General features: G+C 38.5%; 2 protein-coding genes across 3 annotated transcripts; both read left to right on the top strand.

Annotated features, from left to right (window-relative positions):
- Nucleotides 1-6,081: 6,081 nt before the first annotated feature.
- Nucleotides 6,082-12,114, top strand: LOC131778833 (BTB and MATH domain-containing protein 38). 2 transcript variants are annotated; one of them, XM_059095313.2, is made up of 3 exons: nucleotides 6,082-6,128; nucleotides 7,977-8,237; nucleotides 10,175-12,114. In XM_059095313.2, exons 2-3 carry the CDS (start codon nucleotides 7,979-7,981, stop codon nucleotides 10,678-10,680), a joined length of 765 nt encoding a protein of 254 aa, XP_058951296.2. In that variant the 5' UTR covers nucleotides 6,082-6,128; nucleotides 7,977-7,978; the 3' UTR covers nucleotides 10,681-12,114. The 2 variants fall into 2 exon arrangements, with proteins under 2 accessions (XP_058951296.2, XP_058951289.2); XM_059095306.2 differs by lacking the exon at nucleotides 6,082-6,128 and having other exon boundaries at nucleotides 7,961-8,237.
- Nucleotides 12,115-12,377: 263 nt separating this feature from the next.
- LOC131778824 (reticulon-1-A) lies at nucleotides 12,378-20,169 on the top strand. The gene is made up of 8 exons (XM_059095296.2): nucleotides 12,378-12,512; nucleotides 14,534-14,764; nucleotides 15,426-15,465; nucleotides 15,845-15,943; nucleotides 16,847-16,916; nucleotides 17,521-17,567; nucleotides 18,032-18,090; nucleotides 18,699-20,169. The coding sequence occupies exons 2-8, from the start codon at nucleotides 14,550-14,552 to the stop codon at nucleotides 18,778-18,780; spliced, it is 612 nt and encodes a 203-aa protein (XP_058951279.2). The 5' UTR covers nucleotides 12,378-12,512; nucleotides 14,534-14,549; the 3' UTR covers nucleotides 18,781-20,169.

Genomic DNA, 20,169 nt, shown 5'->3' with positions numbered 1-20,169 from the left:
CATCTTCCTTGTTTTCAAAATCCCCTACTGTTTCTTGGGATAGGTAGGCCCCAGGCTTCTCTCGTACAAATATTGCAGAAACGAAGTCATGGATCAAATCTATTTATAACATAGCTAGCAGAGCCGCGCAATCAAATTCAGCATACGTAAGCGTTCTCAAAATCCCGATAGTGCACGCTGATAGCGTGAGCAAATCGCTTCGCCAGAAATTTTTTTTTTCGCGCGAGCGGCCATTGTTAGCGCGGGGAAAAATAATATATTTCGCGACAATAATGGATACAAACAGAGACTCGGCCCACCAGTCCTAAAACGAACACAATTTTCCGACCTTTTCCCTTGGGCTAGAGTTCTTAAATGAGGTAGAAAAAGAGAAAAACAACGGAAAAGGAGACTCCGCGAACATTCACTTCTGATATTGTTGTCTGTTTTTCGCGTCGGATTTGATGCACAATCCCACCGCCTATGTTATAAAACAACTGGTTCATGCTTTTAGTTGTGCACTATCGAGTTATGGAGCACGTTGGAAGTTTGGATAGCATTCAAGAAGCTAGAGTTGCTCTCGGCTATTGCCTCGGGCAACTCTTACGCTTCTTTCGTGCTCTCCAAACTTCCCACGTGCTCCATAACTCGATAGTGCACGCTAAAGCATGAACCAATTGTTAATTGAAAACCGGTAGAGGCGTGATCCAAAACATAGAGGCTATCTGCTGAACACAAAGCGCGACAATGTGCAGAATCTTGCAGATGCTTGAAAATTTAAACCAAATCTTTGATGCTTTACTTCTTTTCTTGTTGTCACCATTTATCATAATTAGCATTTTTCTACGTACTATATAATTCAACTTCCAACGCTTTGTACATTAATTAACTGAAGATGACAGAAGTTTCTGTGACGAAACATGTTTTACAGACTTAAAAGAATGTGAATCTATTTTAAATTGAATGAATCGCATCAAGTTTGTCTAAAACAGTTGAATAAGTGGAAATATTGCTTTGACCTTGTCCACTCGAAATTCTAAGAGCTTTCCGTGCTAAGACTGCCGCCCCCTGAGTATCGGATACTCAGGATTCTCGACTTTTCCCTAAGTTTTGTTACGTTAATTGGCCTCAGTCGGTTTCATGCGTGATCTATCAGGAGCTGAGATGAAATATTCATATATGGTTAAATTAACAAAAAATTCGAATATCAAAACAATAGCATTTAATCAAATACCTCGCAGGACCAATCACAACTTAGATTACAGCGGGTGATCTTATCCGCAAGGTAACTGAGAGGCATAACCTATACATATTGAAAGTTTATGAGCAGCATTAACATAGCAGCATTAACATTGCAGCATTCACTATCTTTCGCAGTGAAAAGTTTTCTTTCTCGTCAAAAGACTACTCAAAGGTGATTCAATACCAACTACGTTAAAAAAGGTAATAGCGAGCGAAAATCATCACAAGTTTCTTATGAGCAAGGTAAATCTTTTATTTTTCTTGATTCCACTGAATCAAAATTTAAAAACTATTCACTGGTAAAATGATAATGAAAAGGATCCATACTCAAATGTAGGTAAACTTATCTTATCTAGAAGTTACCAGCTCACTTTTCAGAGTGTTGATACAAGGTGTTACCAACATATTACAACAATGAATTTGGTCGCTGTTACATAAGTTACAAAATATGATAAATGAAAATCACTGTAAAGGAGAGAAACCGTTTGTCAACAGTTACCTTTCAGGCATTTTTTGTATGAGAGTTCCGACGGAGCTTTGGTGAGCAAGAACGTGGGGCACAACTAATTAAGTTCGCTCCTATCACGAGCACAAATTTTCACCTTTAATCTATTTTTTTATTTGCTGGATGACAAAGCTGTTCTACACCTTGAAGTTGGTGGACACGAGTGTGAAGAATTTCTTGGTTGTTTTGGTGGAAAAGTCGTCATTGAGGAGGGCACATAAGTGGAGAAAGCAATATCAACAACACCATATCCTGTTGATGCCGGTGCCAAACTTTGAAGGGGAAGGGATATCAATTTAGCCCTCCAGTTATGAACGTATCGACAATGTATCATAACAACCTTAGCCTCACTCAACCGAAGCCTCACTCCTGTTCAAAGGCTTGGCAACCTAGCACACAACTATAAATGGGCTTTGGGACCCACCAAAGATGGCGATCAGACGCTCTCGAAGACTGTCTGGCTTGGAACCAGAGTTTGCGGGCATCGAATCGATTTGCGAAGTTTGTGAGAAGGAAATCTATGTGGATTTACGCAATTGCAAAATTACAATTTGTTGCAGCACAACCATTCACAAAAAGTGTTTAAGAGACTTGTCAAATGCCAACGGTCCTTGCCCATATTGCGGGATGACCTTCGACGTCCTTTCAGGACGACTGAAGAAAAGGGCATTGGAAGAGTTGGAAAAACTCATGGAACCAGAGGATATAATGGCAGCCATCACACGAGTGAGTAGAGTCGTTTTCAGTCCTTTCATTCAACGGATGATACATTTTTCTTTCAATCCATACAAATCACTACTCGTTTCTCTCGTCAAGGAACCGTGAGATGGCATTATTATTTTTTTTATCAAGTAGATCTAACAACATAATTTTTTTTCTTCTCAATGAAGGAAAATGGTATCATCGTTGGTAATGAAGACAGACAAGCTTTGGTATCCACTTTCAGAAGCATCCTCGCCTTATTGCATGATTTCATTAATTACGACATCCGTCAAAATGTTTGCCTCGTTGGTGGAGTAAGAGTGTCATTAAGAATGACTGTACGATCGAATGCAGAATATATGGCAAACTTTATGAGATCTTTCATTCCGCTGGAAGTCAGACCCTTTTTAAACCTGAGTATAGGCGTACGGAATTGTTCCCAGGAACGGCTGATCAGTTATCAATTAGTTTACTGATTCTTTCTTATAAAAGGAAAGTGATTTTCTAAGTTACTTCGATTTGCAAGAGGTTCAACAAAGAATGACAACTATATTATCGCGGTTGTACGATTTCATTTTCCTTCATTCTGACCATCACATCAAAAGAAGCGAGCGAAACAGATGATGCAATTGATTTATTTTCTAATTTCATTCCCGAGATTGCAAAATACTATTGTCGTTCATTTGATCAACGACATTTTTACATTGGAGTTTATGAGGAGCAAGAAAACCTTGTCACTTTATTAAGTCTTTATTAAGCACTCATGAGATATCAATGTTTTTCAAAGGACATTACCCATTTAAGTCGATTCGATCCGAAAGAGGTTCCACGAAGATTGTCCAATATTTTATCAAAATTTTACGATTTCAGTTTTCTCCAAACCGATGAACTCATTGATCATTGCAACGAAAAGGCTTTTCATTAATAGTTTTAGTGAGAAATGTTACAGACCAGTTAGAACACGAATTAAATGATTTCATTTACAGTTTAATTCCAGAGCCAGTGCAGAACCTCATTTTGTAACTTGAACTTCGCCTAAAAAAGAGCCTAACTTTGAAAAATGGTTCGAAGAAGGTTTCAACATAGCTGTGCCTCTCTTTTTATCTTGTGGAACAAAAGATACCTTCGGTGAATTCCTGCTATTAACTTTTACCATAGGAGTATCGGAGTGTTGAAGAGCTTATGTGCACGTGACTTAAACGAGTGGTCAAATAATGAAAGATTAACTACCTCAATGATAAGTGTGTTTAAAAGAAAAGGGGAGGGGAGGCTAGCTTAGAGGAGAATGGCATTCTCTCCTCCCCTGAAAGATCGTAAAAATAGAGACTTACCATTCAAACTTAAAAGTGGTAGAATAAATATTTATCGAGGATACCCTCTTCACTACGAAAGTGCTTTACTGAGGGGTCCTTTCAACCAATAGATAAGTTTAAAAACACTGAAGTATGAATAGATTAAGAAAGACTATAAATCTGTGCGTTAATTGTTATAACTCAAAACCTTACTTGTTAAATAATCATTTAAATAAAATAATTTAAACTCTTGTGGATGGCCCTTTTAAATTCGTGAAGCGTTTTGCAGTAAAGGTGAACCAGGGGCCACATCCTCCTATCTCATGACTCAAAGGAGTACGTTACTGAGAGGGAGAGTTAAGAGAAGAGAGGAATATTAAAGCTCCCGATCCCCTCAGTGTAACTGAACTATACGGCTTTAAAACAAAATTGGGTTCCTGAAACATCATTTAGAATTGAGTGCCCTGAGACCAAGAGAAAAAAAGAGAAAGAAAACAAATCAAAGAAAATATCAGTCAATCAGTGCCAATGAGAGCTTGAAGTGATCTCGAGTGCTGGAAAATGTTAGTGAATAAGCCTCGATTGGTTCGACTCTTGGATCTGATTGGTTGAGAAGGTGGTGTGAGTTTTTTTTCGACCAATCACGGGATGAGGAAAAGCAAAACCGATACAAACCTGAAATTACTTTCGATTTCTCAGCTCCGTAGACGTGTCACTGTAGATATTAAAGAAACACATGATATATAAACACATTGATTATTTCAGCAAGCGGTCTGACTTGTTTATTGAGGAGGAAATACAGATGATGTGCGTATGCCCAAGATGAGATTCTTCAGGCGGCCTGGTTAAATAACTGAGTGTAAAAGCTTCAACAAATGAACTTTGAAAGATGCAATAAAACTTCGTGGTGTACTTTGAAATCAGTCGAAGTTAAAAATTGTGTTCGGTGTTATCCATAGGTTAATTGTATTTCTGAGATAGCTGAGATACAACAAAAACCCTAATCGGTCAAGAACCCATCATTTATTGCACCAGTCAACTCGTAGAAAATTGAAATATTTTAAGTTTATTTCATAAAAGCAATAGACCGCGTTACTGGCATAATAACTCAATTGGCAAAAACACGAAAAAAATTTGTAAATCACTCGCCAAAAAACGAGCGATTTACAACTGTTTCTCGCGCTAGAAAAGGGCGATACGATTTAATGAAGTAATCTTTACCCTTCCTCTTCATTTCGGTAGCACCCAAATCCAAATGATCCTGTTGTAACGTGTCAACGAGCAAAGAAAGACCTCTGTTACAGCTTTACTTTCCACGCTGTTAACGTGTCCAGGAGCACAGAGAGACCTCTGTTACAGTTTCCCTTCCCACGCGATTAACATGTCTAGGATTACAGAGAGACCTCTGTTATAGCTTCTCTTCCCACGCGATTAACGTGTCTAAGAGCACAGAGAGACCTCTGTTACAGTTCCCCTTCCCATGCTGTTAACGTGTCCAGAAGCACAGAGAAACCTCTGTCACAGCTCCCCTTTCCACGCTGTTAACGCGTCTAGAATCACAGAGAGACCTATGCTACAGCTCCTCTTCGCACGCGGTTAACGTGTCTAGGATCACAGAGAGACCTCTGCTATAGCTTCTCTTTCCACGCGGTTTACGTGTCTAGAAGTACAGGGAGAGCTCTGTTACAGGTTCCCTTCCCAAGCAGTTGACGAATCTCGGAGCATAGAGAGACCTCAGTTACAGCTCTCCTTCCCACGCAGTTAAAAACGCGTCCGCTGTGATACGTGACACAGTTTTGAGAGAAGTCTGGGTCCAATCATTTTTACCCAAAAACCCGAAGTGAAAATTTATAATTCCCAACTAAGGCTCAGACTGTCCCACTTACGACGACAAACCGTCATTTTTTTCGTTTCACGCCTGATCAGCAAAGGAAATTGAAATTGTATGCTTTACTTTTCTTACCTTCAATTATTAGAATTTCAGCATTTTTAGGTTCTGGTATTGAAATAGTAATGGTAACTCTAATGCTTTTCACGCGCACAGGTAAAAATTCCATCTGAACGTTTTCATATATTCTATAAATACCGATACATTTACCGGTAAGCAGAAGCATGTAATTCTTTATTCGCATGCTTCTAAAATTTGTCGTCTACCCACCAAAGATTTCTCACTGAATCACCATTTGTACTTTTCTTTTCTTTTAGGCGTGATACCTATGTTATATATAAGTTAAATACCGATCTTCTTCTTTACCAACGCACCCTCGTACGCCTTACGGACCTATTCTGCCGTAAGAAATTTCGATTATGTTTACACCACGAAAATTTTGTTTTGGCTGATGAGTGCTGACTTAATTTTAAACCGGTAAAACTTTTACCGTCAACAGCCTCAAATTTGACTTTCCAAGGTATGAGGAAATAATTTTTTCTCTTCCACGTAGAGTGTTATAAAGTAGCTGTTCATCGTTTAAAGATACTTAATCTTAAACGGAATCAGTTGTCTTTAAACCAATGTTTACTTCAGTAGTGACAAACATATTTGCAACACTCGTTTTTCAAAGGCACCTGGAAGCACATGGCGTATTTTTCATTATTTCCATGCCAAAAGATTGGGTTTTAAAGGGTTATAAACAGCTACGCGCAAAGGAATGTTAACAACAGTATTTTCCTATTCTCATCGAGGCTCAGTGTCTCAAAACTAGGTGTCGTAATCGCCATCTTGGAAATCAAAGTAAACTCAATTTTTCAGGCCCAGTTTCAGCTGTGATTATATTCTCAAACTTTGCAGGGAGATGAGCTATGTACATATATTATTTTCCCGTCAGTTTATTTTCAAATTTCAGACCTCTTACTACCCGAGTATTGGGTGAGACTTCTGTTTAGAGTGAATTAAATTAAAATAATGGGGTAACTTAATGTCATCAACTTTGTTGATTTAAAATGATGGGGAGCAACTACACAATACAGAGTCACTTTTGAAGGAGCATCTACATGTATCTAGCGGCTTGTTTGGCTCATTTGGCTAGGCAGTGGATGAGAAACTAGGAATAATCTATATGCCCATCAAATCTTAGTTCAATATGTTTAGTGGCTCATTTGGCTCAGCAATAAATGAGAGAATGAGGAATAATTATATGCAGATTAGGTCTTAGGTCTATATATTTAGTGGCTTGTTTGGTTCATTTGGCTCGGCAGTGGTCTTTTCTGTTAACCTTTAACTCCCCAGATTTCATGAGTAATTCTCCTTACTGTCTGCCATGCAATTTATGTGATGTTAGTTTGGAGAATTTGGAATTGGATCAACCAATAATCCCCTAATTGATATTTTTCTTTATTTTCATTACTATTCTGCTTGATATTGTACTGATAATGTAAGGAGAAATTCTGTCTTGGTCACTAAGGTCAACAAAGGAGCAAATGAGCTAAATGAGCGGGCTCGTTTCGTAGATGGTTAAAAGAAGCTCTGTATTCTGTAGTTTAGCCAGTAGTGGAAATAATAAAATTCCAAGCTTCAAAGTGCCAAATTTTCTACACCACACTTATTGTTCATTATGCTGAAAACATTTTTCCAGGTCCTAACATATGAATGTGTTCCCAAATGAAGGAGTAGTTTTGAAAAAAGGGGGCAAATTTATTAAGAAACTGTGGTGCTGCATTAGTGAAAGAGTATAACAGGGTAATTTAGTATTATCAACTGAGTTGATGACATGAATTGGCCACTGTAAAGAGTTTCGAAGTGTTTTGAAACTCAGTAGTTTCAAAACCTAAGTGTGTCAAATAGCTTTCTTGCCCTTCCTCATTCAGCTATGACGTAAGAAAGAGGAATAGCATAGTCCTTTCTTGATATTGCTTGATATTGTATGGAAAAATTTGGTCTTGGTCACTCACAGTAGTTAACCTTTTACACCCTAACATCAGTATTCATATTCTCCATACGGTTCTCCGTACATTTACTAAGGCACTGACAAGGAGAATTTTTCCAACAATCAAGAGTTTCTTTAGTTGGGGATCATTTCCTTAATTCCCACATGATGTTAATGTGTGATTCAGTGGTGATGTTGTAAGGAGAAATTAGATGCTGGTCACTCTTAGGGGTTAAAAGGTGATAGGGTTAATGGGTAGACAAGCTTATGATTTCCAAGTGGCCTAATATTCCTAATTGGCTCATGGCATGAAAAACTGGATAAGTTTTAGCTGGATTGGCCAATTGGCATTGAATTGTCTAACCACATAACTATTGATGTGCTCATCATCAGGTATGGACCTGTTTAACACTGGAGATCAGCTGCCAAAGTTTTCTGAGCCTTGGAATTTTAGTGATGCTGTATTGGTGGTAGAGGACAAGCGGTTTCATGTGCACAGATCCATTCTGGCTATCAGCTCACCTGTGTTCAACACAATGTTCCAGTCGGGCTTTAAAGAAGCCACATCAACTGAAATTCCCCTCCCAGGGAAGAAGGCAGAAAAAATTTATGAATTACTGTGTATGATATATCCATTCCCTCTGCAGATTTCTGGTAAGCCCTTCTTAGTTTTCTCTTATTTTCAGAATATTTTGATGAAATTTAATTGCACAAATTTAATTTTGAATGTGTTCCTTCATTCTTTTTTGAAAAGCATCAATTAGTATTACTCTATACCCATCTTAAATTGCATTATGATATGGCAAGGTAGTTCCTAGGGCTTAAATTGAAATTTTCTGTGATGCATGATGATGTGATGATGAAATTGCACATGTTTATAATTATTTAAACCAGGGTCATTAGACCCTTGTAATGATTACTTTTGTAATAACCTCTATGTGAAAAACACTTTTTTGGGTAAAGGTGAAAAATCCACGTTCACTCTTGTTTTAAACCCTCTTCAACAGCCACTTCCCTAAAGGTAACAGTCCTGAAAGTGTATCAAGACTGCCAAAATAAGCTACAATTTGTAGCTGCTTACAGTCTGTGAATCACTGTCTGACAAAAGGTGTAGGAAAATGAGCTAAAAATCCTCTGAGCAAACATTCCTCAATAGCTTTATTTCACCAAATTTTACCTTTTACAGGGAGACATAAGGTATCAAAAAAAATCACCAGAATAAATTTAAATAAATATTTAGGAGATTGTAATTAGGAGATGTAATTGGTGCATGATCTGAACTAAGTAGGCAGCTGAATTTAATTATTCTTGCATTGTGAGGTTAATTTCAAATGTTTCTGGGGGCATGCTTTCCTGGAGAAATGTGAAATTTGAAACTGTCCAAGATGTGATTTCCAGTGTTCTCAAAGCTACATCTTTGAGTTAACTTTTTCTTAGCTCGACAGAATCACTTCAAACAAGTTTGTTTTCTATCTTTAGCCACATATTTACAAAGTACCCGTTGCAAAATGGTGTGACAGCCAGGGCCTACTAGCTCTGAATGAAAACCTTAAGATGGCAAAACCTATATGTTTACCATTAGCTACTCGGTAGAGTGAAAAGGCGTTGCTATTATGAGGGTTATGTCAAAGAAAGAGGGAAAGAGGGGGGGGGGCTTTTGTCAAGGGAGGAGGGGATGGGAGGCTTATGTCAAGGGAAGAAAGGAAGGGGGGATGGGAGGCTTGTGTCAAGGGAAGAAGGGAAGGGGGGATGGGAGGCTTATATCAAGGGAAGAAGAGAAGGGGGGATGGGAGGCTTGTGTCAAGGGAAGAAGGGAAGGGGGGATGGGAGGCTTATGTCAAGGGAAGAAGGGAAGGGGGATGGGAGGCTCATGTCAAGGGAAGAAGGGAAGGGGGATGGGAGGCTTATGTCAAGGGAAGAAGGGAAGGGGGATGGGAGGCTCATGTCAAGGGAAGAAGGGAAGGGGGATGGGAGGCTTATGTCAAGGGAAGAAGGTAAGGGGGATGGGAGGCTTATGTCAAGGGAAGAAGGGAAGGGGGATGGGAGGCTCATGTCAAGGGAAGAAGGGAAGGGGGATGGGAGGCTTATGTCAAGGGAAGAAGGGAAGGGGGGATGGGAGGCTTATGTCAAGGGAAGAAGGGAAGGGGGGGTGGGAGGCTTGTGTCAAGGGAAGAAGGGAAGGGGGGATGGGAGGCTTATATCAAGGGAAGAAGTGAAGAGAAGAGGGTGAAAGGACTGACCCTTCCATTTTCAAGCAAATGATGTGTACTGTAGGTCTTTTAGGGGGACATGGCCGTGGACCCCCACAGCAAGTGTTTTTAAGACTTCTTCCTCCCCCCCTCCCCCAGTTAAAGGTTTTTTTTCAATTTTTCCGTAACAGTAGACATTTCTCTATAGCTGAGTGAAGGAGTAAGTCATTAAAGAAACTATGGTGCTGCGTCGGTGGGAGGGTATAACAAGATAACTTAGTTGTATCAACTGAGTTGATAATGTAAATTGGCCATCATGAAGAGTATCTAAGAAACTCACAGGTTATAGTCGGAGAAGCTTTTTCGTAAAGTCAACTTTGTATATTAAATACATTATTTCAGATCAGCACGATGTAAGAAGCCTTTTGGAGTTGTCCCGAGAATACCAGATAAGTAAACTAACTTCTCGCTGCGAGGAGCGTCTCTTACAGAAACAAAGCTCGGTTGAGCTGGTGATCCTGGCGCAGGAATTCTCGCTGAAGCGGCTGCTTGAAAAGTGCTTGGCCTCCCTCGCAAGAATGAACTTTCAAGAGCTCAAGAACTGTCCAAATTTCGACAACATAGAAGCGGAGAATCTAGTTTGCCTCTTAAATAATCATCTTCGCTGGCTTAAGGAACAGCATGCCCGTGAAATTAGGCAACTGAGGGAACAGTTTTTGAAAGAGAAAGGCCGAGCCCTGGAGATCGCTAACGAGCTGAACAGTTGTTGGGGATATAACAAACTGCCAATCAGAGGTTGCGCATGCGCATCGTATACCAAGTCATGTGACAACTGTTGCACAGTCTTAGAAAAATTTGTCAAGACAAAATGCGGCGAACTTATTGAGGCATTGCAACAGAACGTGTAGATTGAGGACGTTATTGTGGAACTCGAAGCTTTTTTGGCTTTGATAACGGCTCTCTCTTCATACGGGACGACTGGATGTAACAGGGGCTCGAAGGATATCATCTATAGGTGGGCCTGGAGAAACGAATTTTGAAGAGAAGAGGCCCTATGGCAGATGAGATTGTGGTTTATTCTGATACAAGGCCGAAGGGAGGTCCGGAGGCATCCTTCCGCGCAAAATTTAAAAATTTAAACACGCTTCTGTGCTATTTGGTTCATTTCGGATCGCATTTCATGGAAAAGTTTTTCGCCGCTTTCAAGGAATCTCAAAGCCGCCACTAGGCATGTCGGTGACAGAGCATTTGTTGTCCTCGTCCTTTTTGCTAAAAAAGTGTCATAAGTGTAGGGGGTGAATAATGAAAAGAAAAAAAATTTTTTGAGGGGGGGGGGGGGAGCGCGGGCTTGGCGCATGGTGCTTACTTTTGCTCAACATCAAATTTTATCATATGATCAATGATCACTTCGTAGCCATATTCACATCCACATCCCACGGAAGTAATTACTACATCTTATTGTTTTGGCTGCCTTGATGTCTTATAAATACGGTGCATAGCTGTTGTGGCACTCCCTTAATTCAACCGCGCGTGAGTGAGTTAGTTCCCCCACGTTTCTGCTCTCTCTTGCGCGTGTAACTCTTTATAATTCCACTATTACACCATTTTACCAAACCAGGGCACTGGTACATACATAATATACAACTGTACCACTCTCTAGAACAGGGCAAAAATACGGAAGGATAGCAGCGGAACGTAATGGCAGCGCTGAACAATCCAAACTCTGAGTTTTAATATCTTTTTAGCCTTGACTTTTGGGATAAGAATTTTTAAGCGGATCGATAAAAAATTTACCATGAAAGTTAAAATTCTAGGCAATGAAATGATAGGGGAATGATAAATTCCTTATCCGATGTTATTACATGCAATACAAGCGAAAATTTTACTTATTTCTCGTCTTTTTTCCCTTGTCCCTACGGGGCTTGGAAAAATACTAAACAACTCGCAAAATATCTGATTGCATTTTATTTTAAACCATCGAATGAAATGTATTGTTTCTTTCCCATCAAACAATTGCAAAATGAAGGGGAAAATCTCTGGTTTGAACGAGATTGCCGAGGAAAGTGTAGTAAAAGTACTACATTAGAAGTAGAAAAAAAGAAATAATTTCAAAAAGTAATCTGGAGAATAAATGATACATTTTGACATTTTGACATTTTGACATTTTGACATTTTGACATGTGGTATGGATGATTTTTGTCATAACGCTCTGAATTACCTCTGGTCATTTCTGCCATCGTTTGTTGTGACTTTTCAATCCTATGTTATTTTGATAGCAAAAAAGCTCAAATTGTACTCTAATTAACCCAATCTGTGTTTACCTTTACTTACATCATTTAAAAATAAACTTTTTCAGTATTAAAAGCGGTGTATTATATAATTGTTTCAGTTACTTGTCAAAAAACCCTTTTTATCGTTCCTTATTTGAAGGAAGGGCAGGTTAAGGCATTTTAAGTTGTCTTTTACATATCTTTTTTAAATTTCCTATTGTGTTCCCTTTTAACGTGTCATCAGTTTTCTTTCACTGTCCAAAATAGATTATTTTAGATTACAGCATATCAATATTGCTTAGCGATTGTTCGGTTGTGATCTTATCTGTGAACTAGCGGAAGCTGAGAGGGCAGTGAATATTTAATGATCCAGATGACAGCTGCAAAGATTGGATTTCCATATTGTAGCCGAAATACAAACACGATCCCAACAGCGAGGATAATTCGAGATTGTGCCAACTGGATTTGAGGTAAGGATCTGTAATTTTTAGTTTCTGTGTGTTGAGAATTTTACAGAGAAACACTTTTGATGCGAGGAATATTGCAGATCACGCTATTGTAATCGTGGGAAGCTTTGTTTTTTCTGCGATTAATTTCGGTTGATTTCTACCAAAGTCCTTGATCATTTACATCGTAATTCTATGGAAATTCGATCGATTCTCAGTAGCAATTCCTCTCCTTGAGAATATCTGGCGTTATCATCGATTCAAGACTGTGCAGTTCTTCGGAGAAACACTAAAATAAAGCGTGTTTTGCCTACAGAAGTTCACAGTGCAGTCTTCGAAATCGATGTAAATGTCATATGAAGTTTTACTTGGGTGTGATCGGTGATCAAAACGAAGGCTGACTTACGATGAATTTCGTTTGGAATGATCTTCAAGTTTTTCTCTTTTTTACCGTAAACGAAATTTTCAAATGACTCCGACATAACTTCAAGTTCTCAGCAAAATAATTTGCCCCTCTAAATTTCGGTTATGATGTAGTTTATCGTTTGGTGTAAAGTTTTGCATAATACGAAGTCTGATATTACCATCTCGATGAGTATTCGATATAAATTTTTTTTTAATATTTTATGGGGTTCACGAAGTAACGTGAATATATTTCATTACATCGAAATGCATGGAAAAATTTGAAAACGGAACAAACATATTTAGGAACATCCAGGCCAGTTGACGCCCAGATTTTTTGCGTTGTGTATTTCTATCAAGTACTTAGGCTGAGTGTGTTGTCTCGCCCGCACGCTGAAACATGAAAACATTTGGTTACTTAATTAAGTATTGAATGGAAATATCTTTGCTTTGTTGTGGAAGAAACAAATTTTTCACACGGAATCAGTCTGTAGTTGCTGTAGTCGAAATAAGTTATCAAGGTATGAAACACTAAATCGGTGTAGATATTTGCTCTTTTTTCCCTTGAATTAAAATGCAAATTCTGTCAGTGATAGACCCTTCAAAAGACGGAAAAATTACTAAATTGAGAGGAACAGTTGTTTTCAAATTGCAAAACTTTCAGTTTATTATCTGTCTTTAAGGAGGGATAGGCACTGTATTTTTTCTTAGACAATGGCAAAATTTGTCGATAATGAGTTCGACTCAACTAAATGAAACAATTTGGCCGGCTCTGCCTTGAAAATGATCTAACTTACACATAGACTAATTTGAATATATTGAGTAACACCCGCATATGTTTGTCTGATGTGCTCAAGTGTTATGAAAGCCTTCAGAGTGGTTATAATGGAGTCTACGTTAACATGTTAGAGTGTCTTAGCGCTTCACACCTTAACATCAGTATGCTTATTCTCCATACTGTTCTTTATGCATTTCCTATGGTGCTGAAGAGGAGAATTTGTTTAACAATCAAGAGCTTCTTAAGATGATGATCACCACTTTAATTCTCATGACTTTTGCGTTTGGTTCAGCGGTGAGATTGTAAGGAGAAATTAAATTAAAAGCTTGTCACTCTCAGGGGTCATAGAGCTAAGCCGAAAGAGCGGTTGTAATGAACACGGCGTTTATATGATGCGCTGTATGATTCACTGTATGATTCACAGGGGGACCACCCTTTTTAATGCATACCTTCGTATGACACGGTTGTCAACACTAGTTGCTGTTTAAATTTTGTTTAAAATTGCAACCACTGCATTGAAATGGGACGAAGCGTTCATTTTAATGAACATTTTCCAATTTGGAACACAAAGCATTTCCTTTCGTGTCCCTGACAGTCGGGGGTGATCTTGAGAATATTACAGAGCCTCATGGGGGGATCAGGTAAATTTTACATGACACAACCAAAATCCTTTGACCCACTCCCCCCTCCCCTTTCCGTCGTTAAATAATGGCTAGTTCCTTATTCAACATAATCATTTGGAGTTTGTATTCACATACTATTATCAAATATCTTTTGTAATTTCCTAATGTCAAAGGAGTTGGTTGCTATACTTTGAATCGGTAATTTTAGCACTAAAAACGCTTTTTTATGATGTTCATTTTAGTTCCCCCAAGCCGGCTATGGATGTAAAGGACATTTTATTATGGCGAGATGTCAAAGTGACTGCAATTGTATTTGTCAGCGGGTTTGTCCTCCTGATCTGCATGACACAGTTCAGTGTGGTCAGCGTTCTTACCAACATAGCACTGGTTTGCCTCGCTCCCATGCTCGCCTTGCGATTGCTGATGACTGCAAGATCTGCATTTCTCAGAAGTGAATTTGAGCATCCTTTCAAGTAAGCAATTGTGTTTAGTCTGTAATGCTATAGCTGGTAGAGAATAAGAGCTGGGAACACGTGATTGCATGCGCAAGGAGGTAAATTTTGGGCGACCATGTGTTACTTTCCCGCGCCAAATTTAACAGAAGAACATTTTTGCTGTCACGAAAGCTATGCGAAAAGAAAAACTTGAAACGTTCATAGAAATCTGTAAAAGCAAAGAAAAGTAGGGAAAAGAAAAACGCGAGAATTTTCGCAGACAAATCTTATCTAAATACGGACTTCCAACTGATTAACCCTAATGTTTTGAGGATTATCAAAAAAAGTTATACGTATTTCAAACATTGCGACTTGCTTGCTTGTATAGTTTTTTATAACTCTTTGCCTATGAAACGTTCGCACGTGCGCTTGTACCTTTGCAGCCTGTTATGCCTGCAAATTATATATTTAGGCACGAGAGAAGTCGCGTCTGATTAAAACGCTTCCCAATTCCTACCCTTAGCTTCAGAGTGTGTGCAAACAGTGAACATACCATTTTCCGAGATAAAGTACTCAATGCTTCACTGAGAACCACATTGGCGAGTTGGGTTCCTTCATTAAATATAATTATAATTATCATGAAAGCATTAGCAAGACAAAAATTTTAATCCTAAGCTTCTACGCCAATTTTCCATCTTAGGGCGTATTTATCTAGGGACATAGAAGTTTCCAAAGATAAGGCAAGTACACCTGACACAATGTGCTGGATAAAGTATTACATCTTAAGAAATCAAACTAATGTTACGTCTGAAGGCTGACCGATTAGGATTGATTTGCTTCGAATTTCTCCTTACAATATCACCTGTGAATCACACATTAAGGCCATGAGAATAAAGGAAATGATAACCAACTTAAGAAGCCCCTGATTGTCAAGCAAATTCTCCTTGTCAGTAGCAAAGGAAATGTAAGGAGAACAGTGAGAAGAAGATGAATTCCAATATTAGGGTAGAAAGTGTTAGTAAGAAGGAACGCAGTTGCTTGGAGAGGGTGGAGATTGCAAAGTCACTAAATTTCAGAATCATAAAGTTAATTCTCTTTTTCCAAATTTCTCCTTATAAGGCGGATCTTGTCGGTGAGAAAGTTTCTGGGTTTGCTGTGGCCATGACGACAAAGCTAAGAGAACTCTTTCTAGTGGATGATCTGCCAGCTTCACTGAAGGTTTGTATTCATATTTGTAGAACGAGTTTCGGTTGAGAGTCTTGAGACAAAAAAAATAGGAGTGATGATAGCCATTCCGAACATAACCTCTAGTTCTGATAGCACCTCAATCTGTTCACTGTCATGCAAGACAATATACAGTATGCTAGCCGATCAGAGCAGAAATATGATTATTATTAGAAAGGAAAACGGGAAAACTGCCCAAGCATTTACACAAGAGTTTCTTAGCCCGCGAGAAAGGCGGTAAGTGGTCTACAAGGGGTCTGGTACTAGCATTGTTAGCGGGCGGAGAAACGCGCGCGTTCTGCAGCGCTTATGAGAGGGCCCGCGTGCATTTTAGGAAACTGCTTCGAGCGCGGGAAAACTCGAGTGACGAGAACGCGGTTGGGTTTGGCTTTGCATTTGATTGTTTGAGAATTTGCAGACTACTGTCGATACTCGATTAGTTAAAAGTTGCTCTATAGTGCACAAGTAGAGGTTTTTGTTAAATATTTTCTAGATTTTTTTTGGTATTTAGCTTGTACGGACAGTACCGCTCACCTGTACTGCAGCACATACAAAAGTGTGAAGCGCGTGTAATTCGTAGGGATTACACGCGCTTCCGGTGCGTTTAGTTACGCGTGTGCAGTAGAAAAATTACACGTCTGCAATGGTTTATACGCAAATGCGTGTATTTCAATTCATCTTTTGTCATCCTTTACACGCATGTGCGTGTACTCTTTCACACAGATGCAATTACTGTGGAAATTTGTATTTCACTTGACTTAAGGATTGCTTGAGGTTGATCATTCAGGGCAAGCTAATATGGAGTTCAGTTCAAAGTTCACTGTTGGTAGTTGACGTATGACTCCCTTGGAATAAGCTGAATGTAAAATGACAAATTTTTTTCTTTCAATTTCTCAGCTGCTAGTAGCCTTGTATGTTCTCTCTTACGTGGCTCAGTGGTTCAGTGGAATTACTTTGACATTCATGGGTAAGTTCAAAGACTTAATTTCTCCCTGTTAGGTTGACTGAAATCCTTCCTGGGAAAAATATGAAGACAGTATACAACTCACTTATTGTAAGATTGCCAACTACGAAGGTTTGAGTATGAAAGCTTGACAAGAATTAGTTCTCTACCAGGTCCTTATTATTAGCGCTGCAGGACGCGCGTTTCTCCTCTCGCGGAAGACTTGAGATGAGTCAGTGAGAGGTTTGCGGGAAGTCGTGCATTATTGATTAGCGTTAGACCACTTGCAGACCTCTTGCCCTCATATTTTCCCGAGGGCCAAAACAAAGGGTTTTACCGAACTGCTTATAACAGATGCCTGCTTGCAAGCTAGACAAGGGCCAGCATTTTCATTCCCGAGGGACTTTCATGTTGTGGAGCGTATTTTGATTAAGTATCATGAAACCAGAGCAAGAGCAATACCAATGGCCAATCAGGGCATAAGGTGAAAAAGAAAAACTCTGGGTAAACGTGCATAGCTGCTCATCAGACCAATCAGAATAGGAAGTACAACAGAATCAGTAAAATCCCACATACCTCACCAAAACTCGAATAAAATTTCTGTAACTTACATCGTTTTGTTTTGCAGCATTTATTGGAGCCTTTACAATTCCAAAGATTTACGACATGTACGAAGTAAGTACCAATTACATACTTCAGTTTATAATGAGAGCAATCTCTCCTTTCCGGCGAAGTCCGTCGCGCGAGTTAAATAAATATTAAAAACAAAAGCTGCAAAAGAAAAAACAAAATTCGTTTACGTGCGGTTATATATTTACTTGCGCGACAGACTTCGCCAAAAAGGAGGGACTACTCATGATTCAGCTTCTATATTATGACAAGAGATTATAATCACTTAATATTGATGAAATCTTTATTTCGTTTCTTTACATAATTGCAATATCAGGCATAAAGAAACAATGTTTGAATTCAAATTCCGATGAGTCAAATATATTCCAAAAAACTAGTTTGACCTTGTTTTTAGCCTTAAGTTATATTTAGGCGCTTGCCAGATTAAGGAATTTTTTAGCGGTATGAAGAATCTTTTCAGTCCTGAGAGAGAAGTATGAATTATTTTTATTTTATACTATTTTTTTCAGACGGAGATCAATTCGTGCTTGGGTAAAATCAAAAGTGCTGTAGAAGACGCAACAGGAAAGTACGTAAAATTAAGGCAAATTGAAAAAGGGTGATGATTTTAAGCTCTGCCCGAAACTCGAGCGACAGAGTCAACGAGAAATAGTTTGTCCCTTCATTGATAGCGTGCTCATTTTTATTTCATTGAATAGTCAGCGAGTACCGCCACATAAACAGTTCCTAACTAAAAGTATCGATGAACAAGTTTTCCAAGTTTTGAAACTGTTCCAACTTATTGTATTTTGTATTTCTGTTTTTCAAGCTCGTAAATAAAAGAAAACTATTTTACGCTAGAGAAATTTGAAATTCATTGTAGTCCGAGGTTGCTTCAGTTTACTTCGCTCTTTGATTGGTCCAGGAAAATTGCGCCACCTTTTCAACCGATCAGATCCAAAACTAGAATCAATCAAGACTTGGTCCTCTTCGTTTTCTCGCGCTCTAGGCATTGATCGTTTTTACTTTGAGTTCTTATTGGCTCTTACAGATATTTTCCTTTCTTTTATTGGTTTTTTTGACACGGCCGAGAAGCGCTCAAGTGCATTCGATCGACGGAAACTGGAAATGACATTTGACGTGGGGTTGGTGAAGTGCGCGCAATGCCTAAGAACTTCATTTTTTTCTTTTATTTAGAATTGCTTCTAAAATGCCAAAAGGAACGACGAATCCTGCTAGCAAGGAAACTCAAGAAGACAACGACAAGAAAGCATCATGAGTGAAATCATTCACTGAACACTTTTGAAATTAGTAGGATAATGTTTTAAATATTAGGAATTGTCTTTTGCATTTCTGGTTTTATTTTCTTGTATTAATTCTTCCACTCTGACGTTTTCCATCTAATTTATTTCTTCCTTGTATTTATCTAGTCGTTTATTTTTGTTTATTTATCATTTATATAGATATCGGAATATTTTATTTGTTTCCATTGTTGGACTATTTAAAAGTTAACAAACTATTCGTTGACTCAGTTTCATTCCCGGGGCAGCTCTGTTTCTCGTAGTCAGCAGGGCTTGGAAAAGACATTGTTCAATGCTTTACATGCCCAGGCCTGCATGGAGCGAATATGCACCAAACTTGTAAAAGCTGTTTGTCTTTAAAAGGTTTTATCTTAAAATACTTGCGTCCAAAACATTGAAACAGTTCTGCTGTTTTTCCTCAAACTAAGGTCAAGAGCGCACTGATAAAACCTCAAAACTGTGGTCCTAACTTATACCTTTATTGAAGGGGAATGAAAACCAAGTTGAATAATTGATCTTGGATGAGCAACGAACACCAATGGCCTTTTGAGCAATCTTTCCTCGAGGAACTAATATTGACAAGAAGAAAAATGAGTTTTCTTTTTTAATCGGGAATACCGAAAAGTTGAAGACGTTGGATGGAACCAGCAAATGATTTATGTTTCCCCACGTAAAAATATAAAATTATGTATGATTTCTGATGCATTTGTAGCTTTAATTCAAAGCGTTGTGAACATATTTCAAGAAATCGATAGATTGAATTAACCAAAAACTAAGCTTGCGAAAAATGATTTCTAAAGAGGTGTAATCACTAGCGTTAGCATGGTACTATGTGGTGACAAAAAATTATAAAACTAAAATAATGAACACACTGAAGTAGTGAGAAAGGAAATGAATAATTTGCCTCAGGACTTGCAATGAAATGTTGCTTTAATTTTGCTTGAAAATACTAAATTTGAATCCAATGAAATTTTTGAATCAAAATAAAATTGTCGTTGAAAGTGAAGTGCTGAATCATGTGATTTCTAATAGCCTGTTCCGGGCATTCAGTCAGTAAAAGGAAGCGCGATATATAGTGAATGGCGCGATATCAATTGAACGCCTGGAACAGGCTCTTATCTGACTGTACCACGAGTTTTGTAAATACTTAGAGCGAGCGACTGTTGAATGAAAACTACAGATAAACCAGGTGCCGAAAAGGCTTTAACGATATGATCATAAGAACAGCTAATACATATGAGCCTTTCCTCCCTGTTTTATTGAAATAAGAGACGAATCAGTTTCAATTTCAAGTAAGACGTTAATAACGAGTTCAGTAATTAACTGTACGTATCATTACAGTATAAACATCACGAGCTCAAATGTTT

Source organism: Pocillopora verrucosa, chromosome 12 (assembly GCF_036669915.1).
Source record: "Pocillopora verrucosa isolate sample1 chromosome 12, ASM3666991v2, whole genome shotgun sequence".
In the NCBI taxonomy this organism is placed as follows: domain Eukaryota; kingdom Metazoa; phylum Cnidaria; class Anthozoa; order Scleractinia; family Pocilloporidae; genus Pocillopora; species Pocillopora verrucosa.
This window is presented reverse-complemented; position numbering and strand designations above follow the sequence as displayed.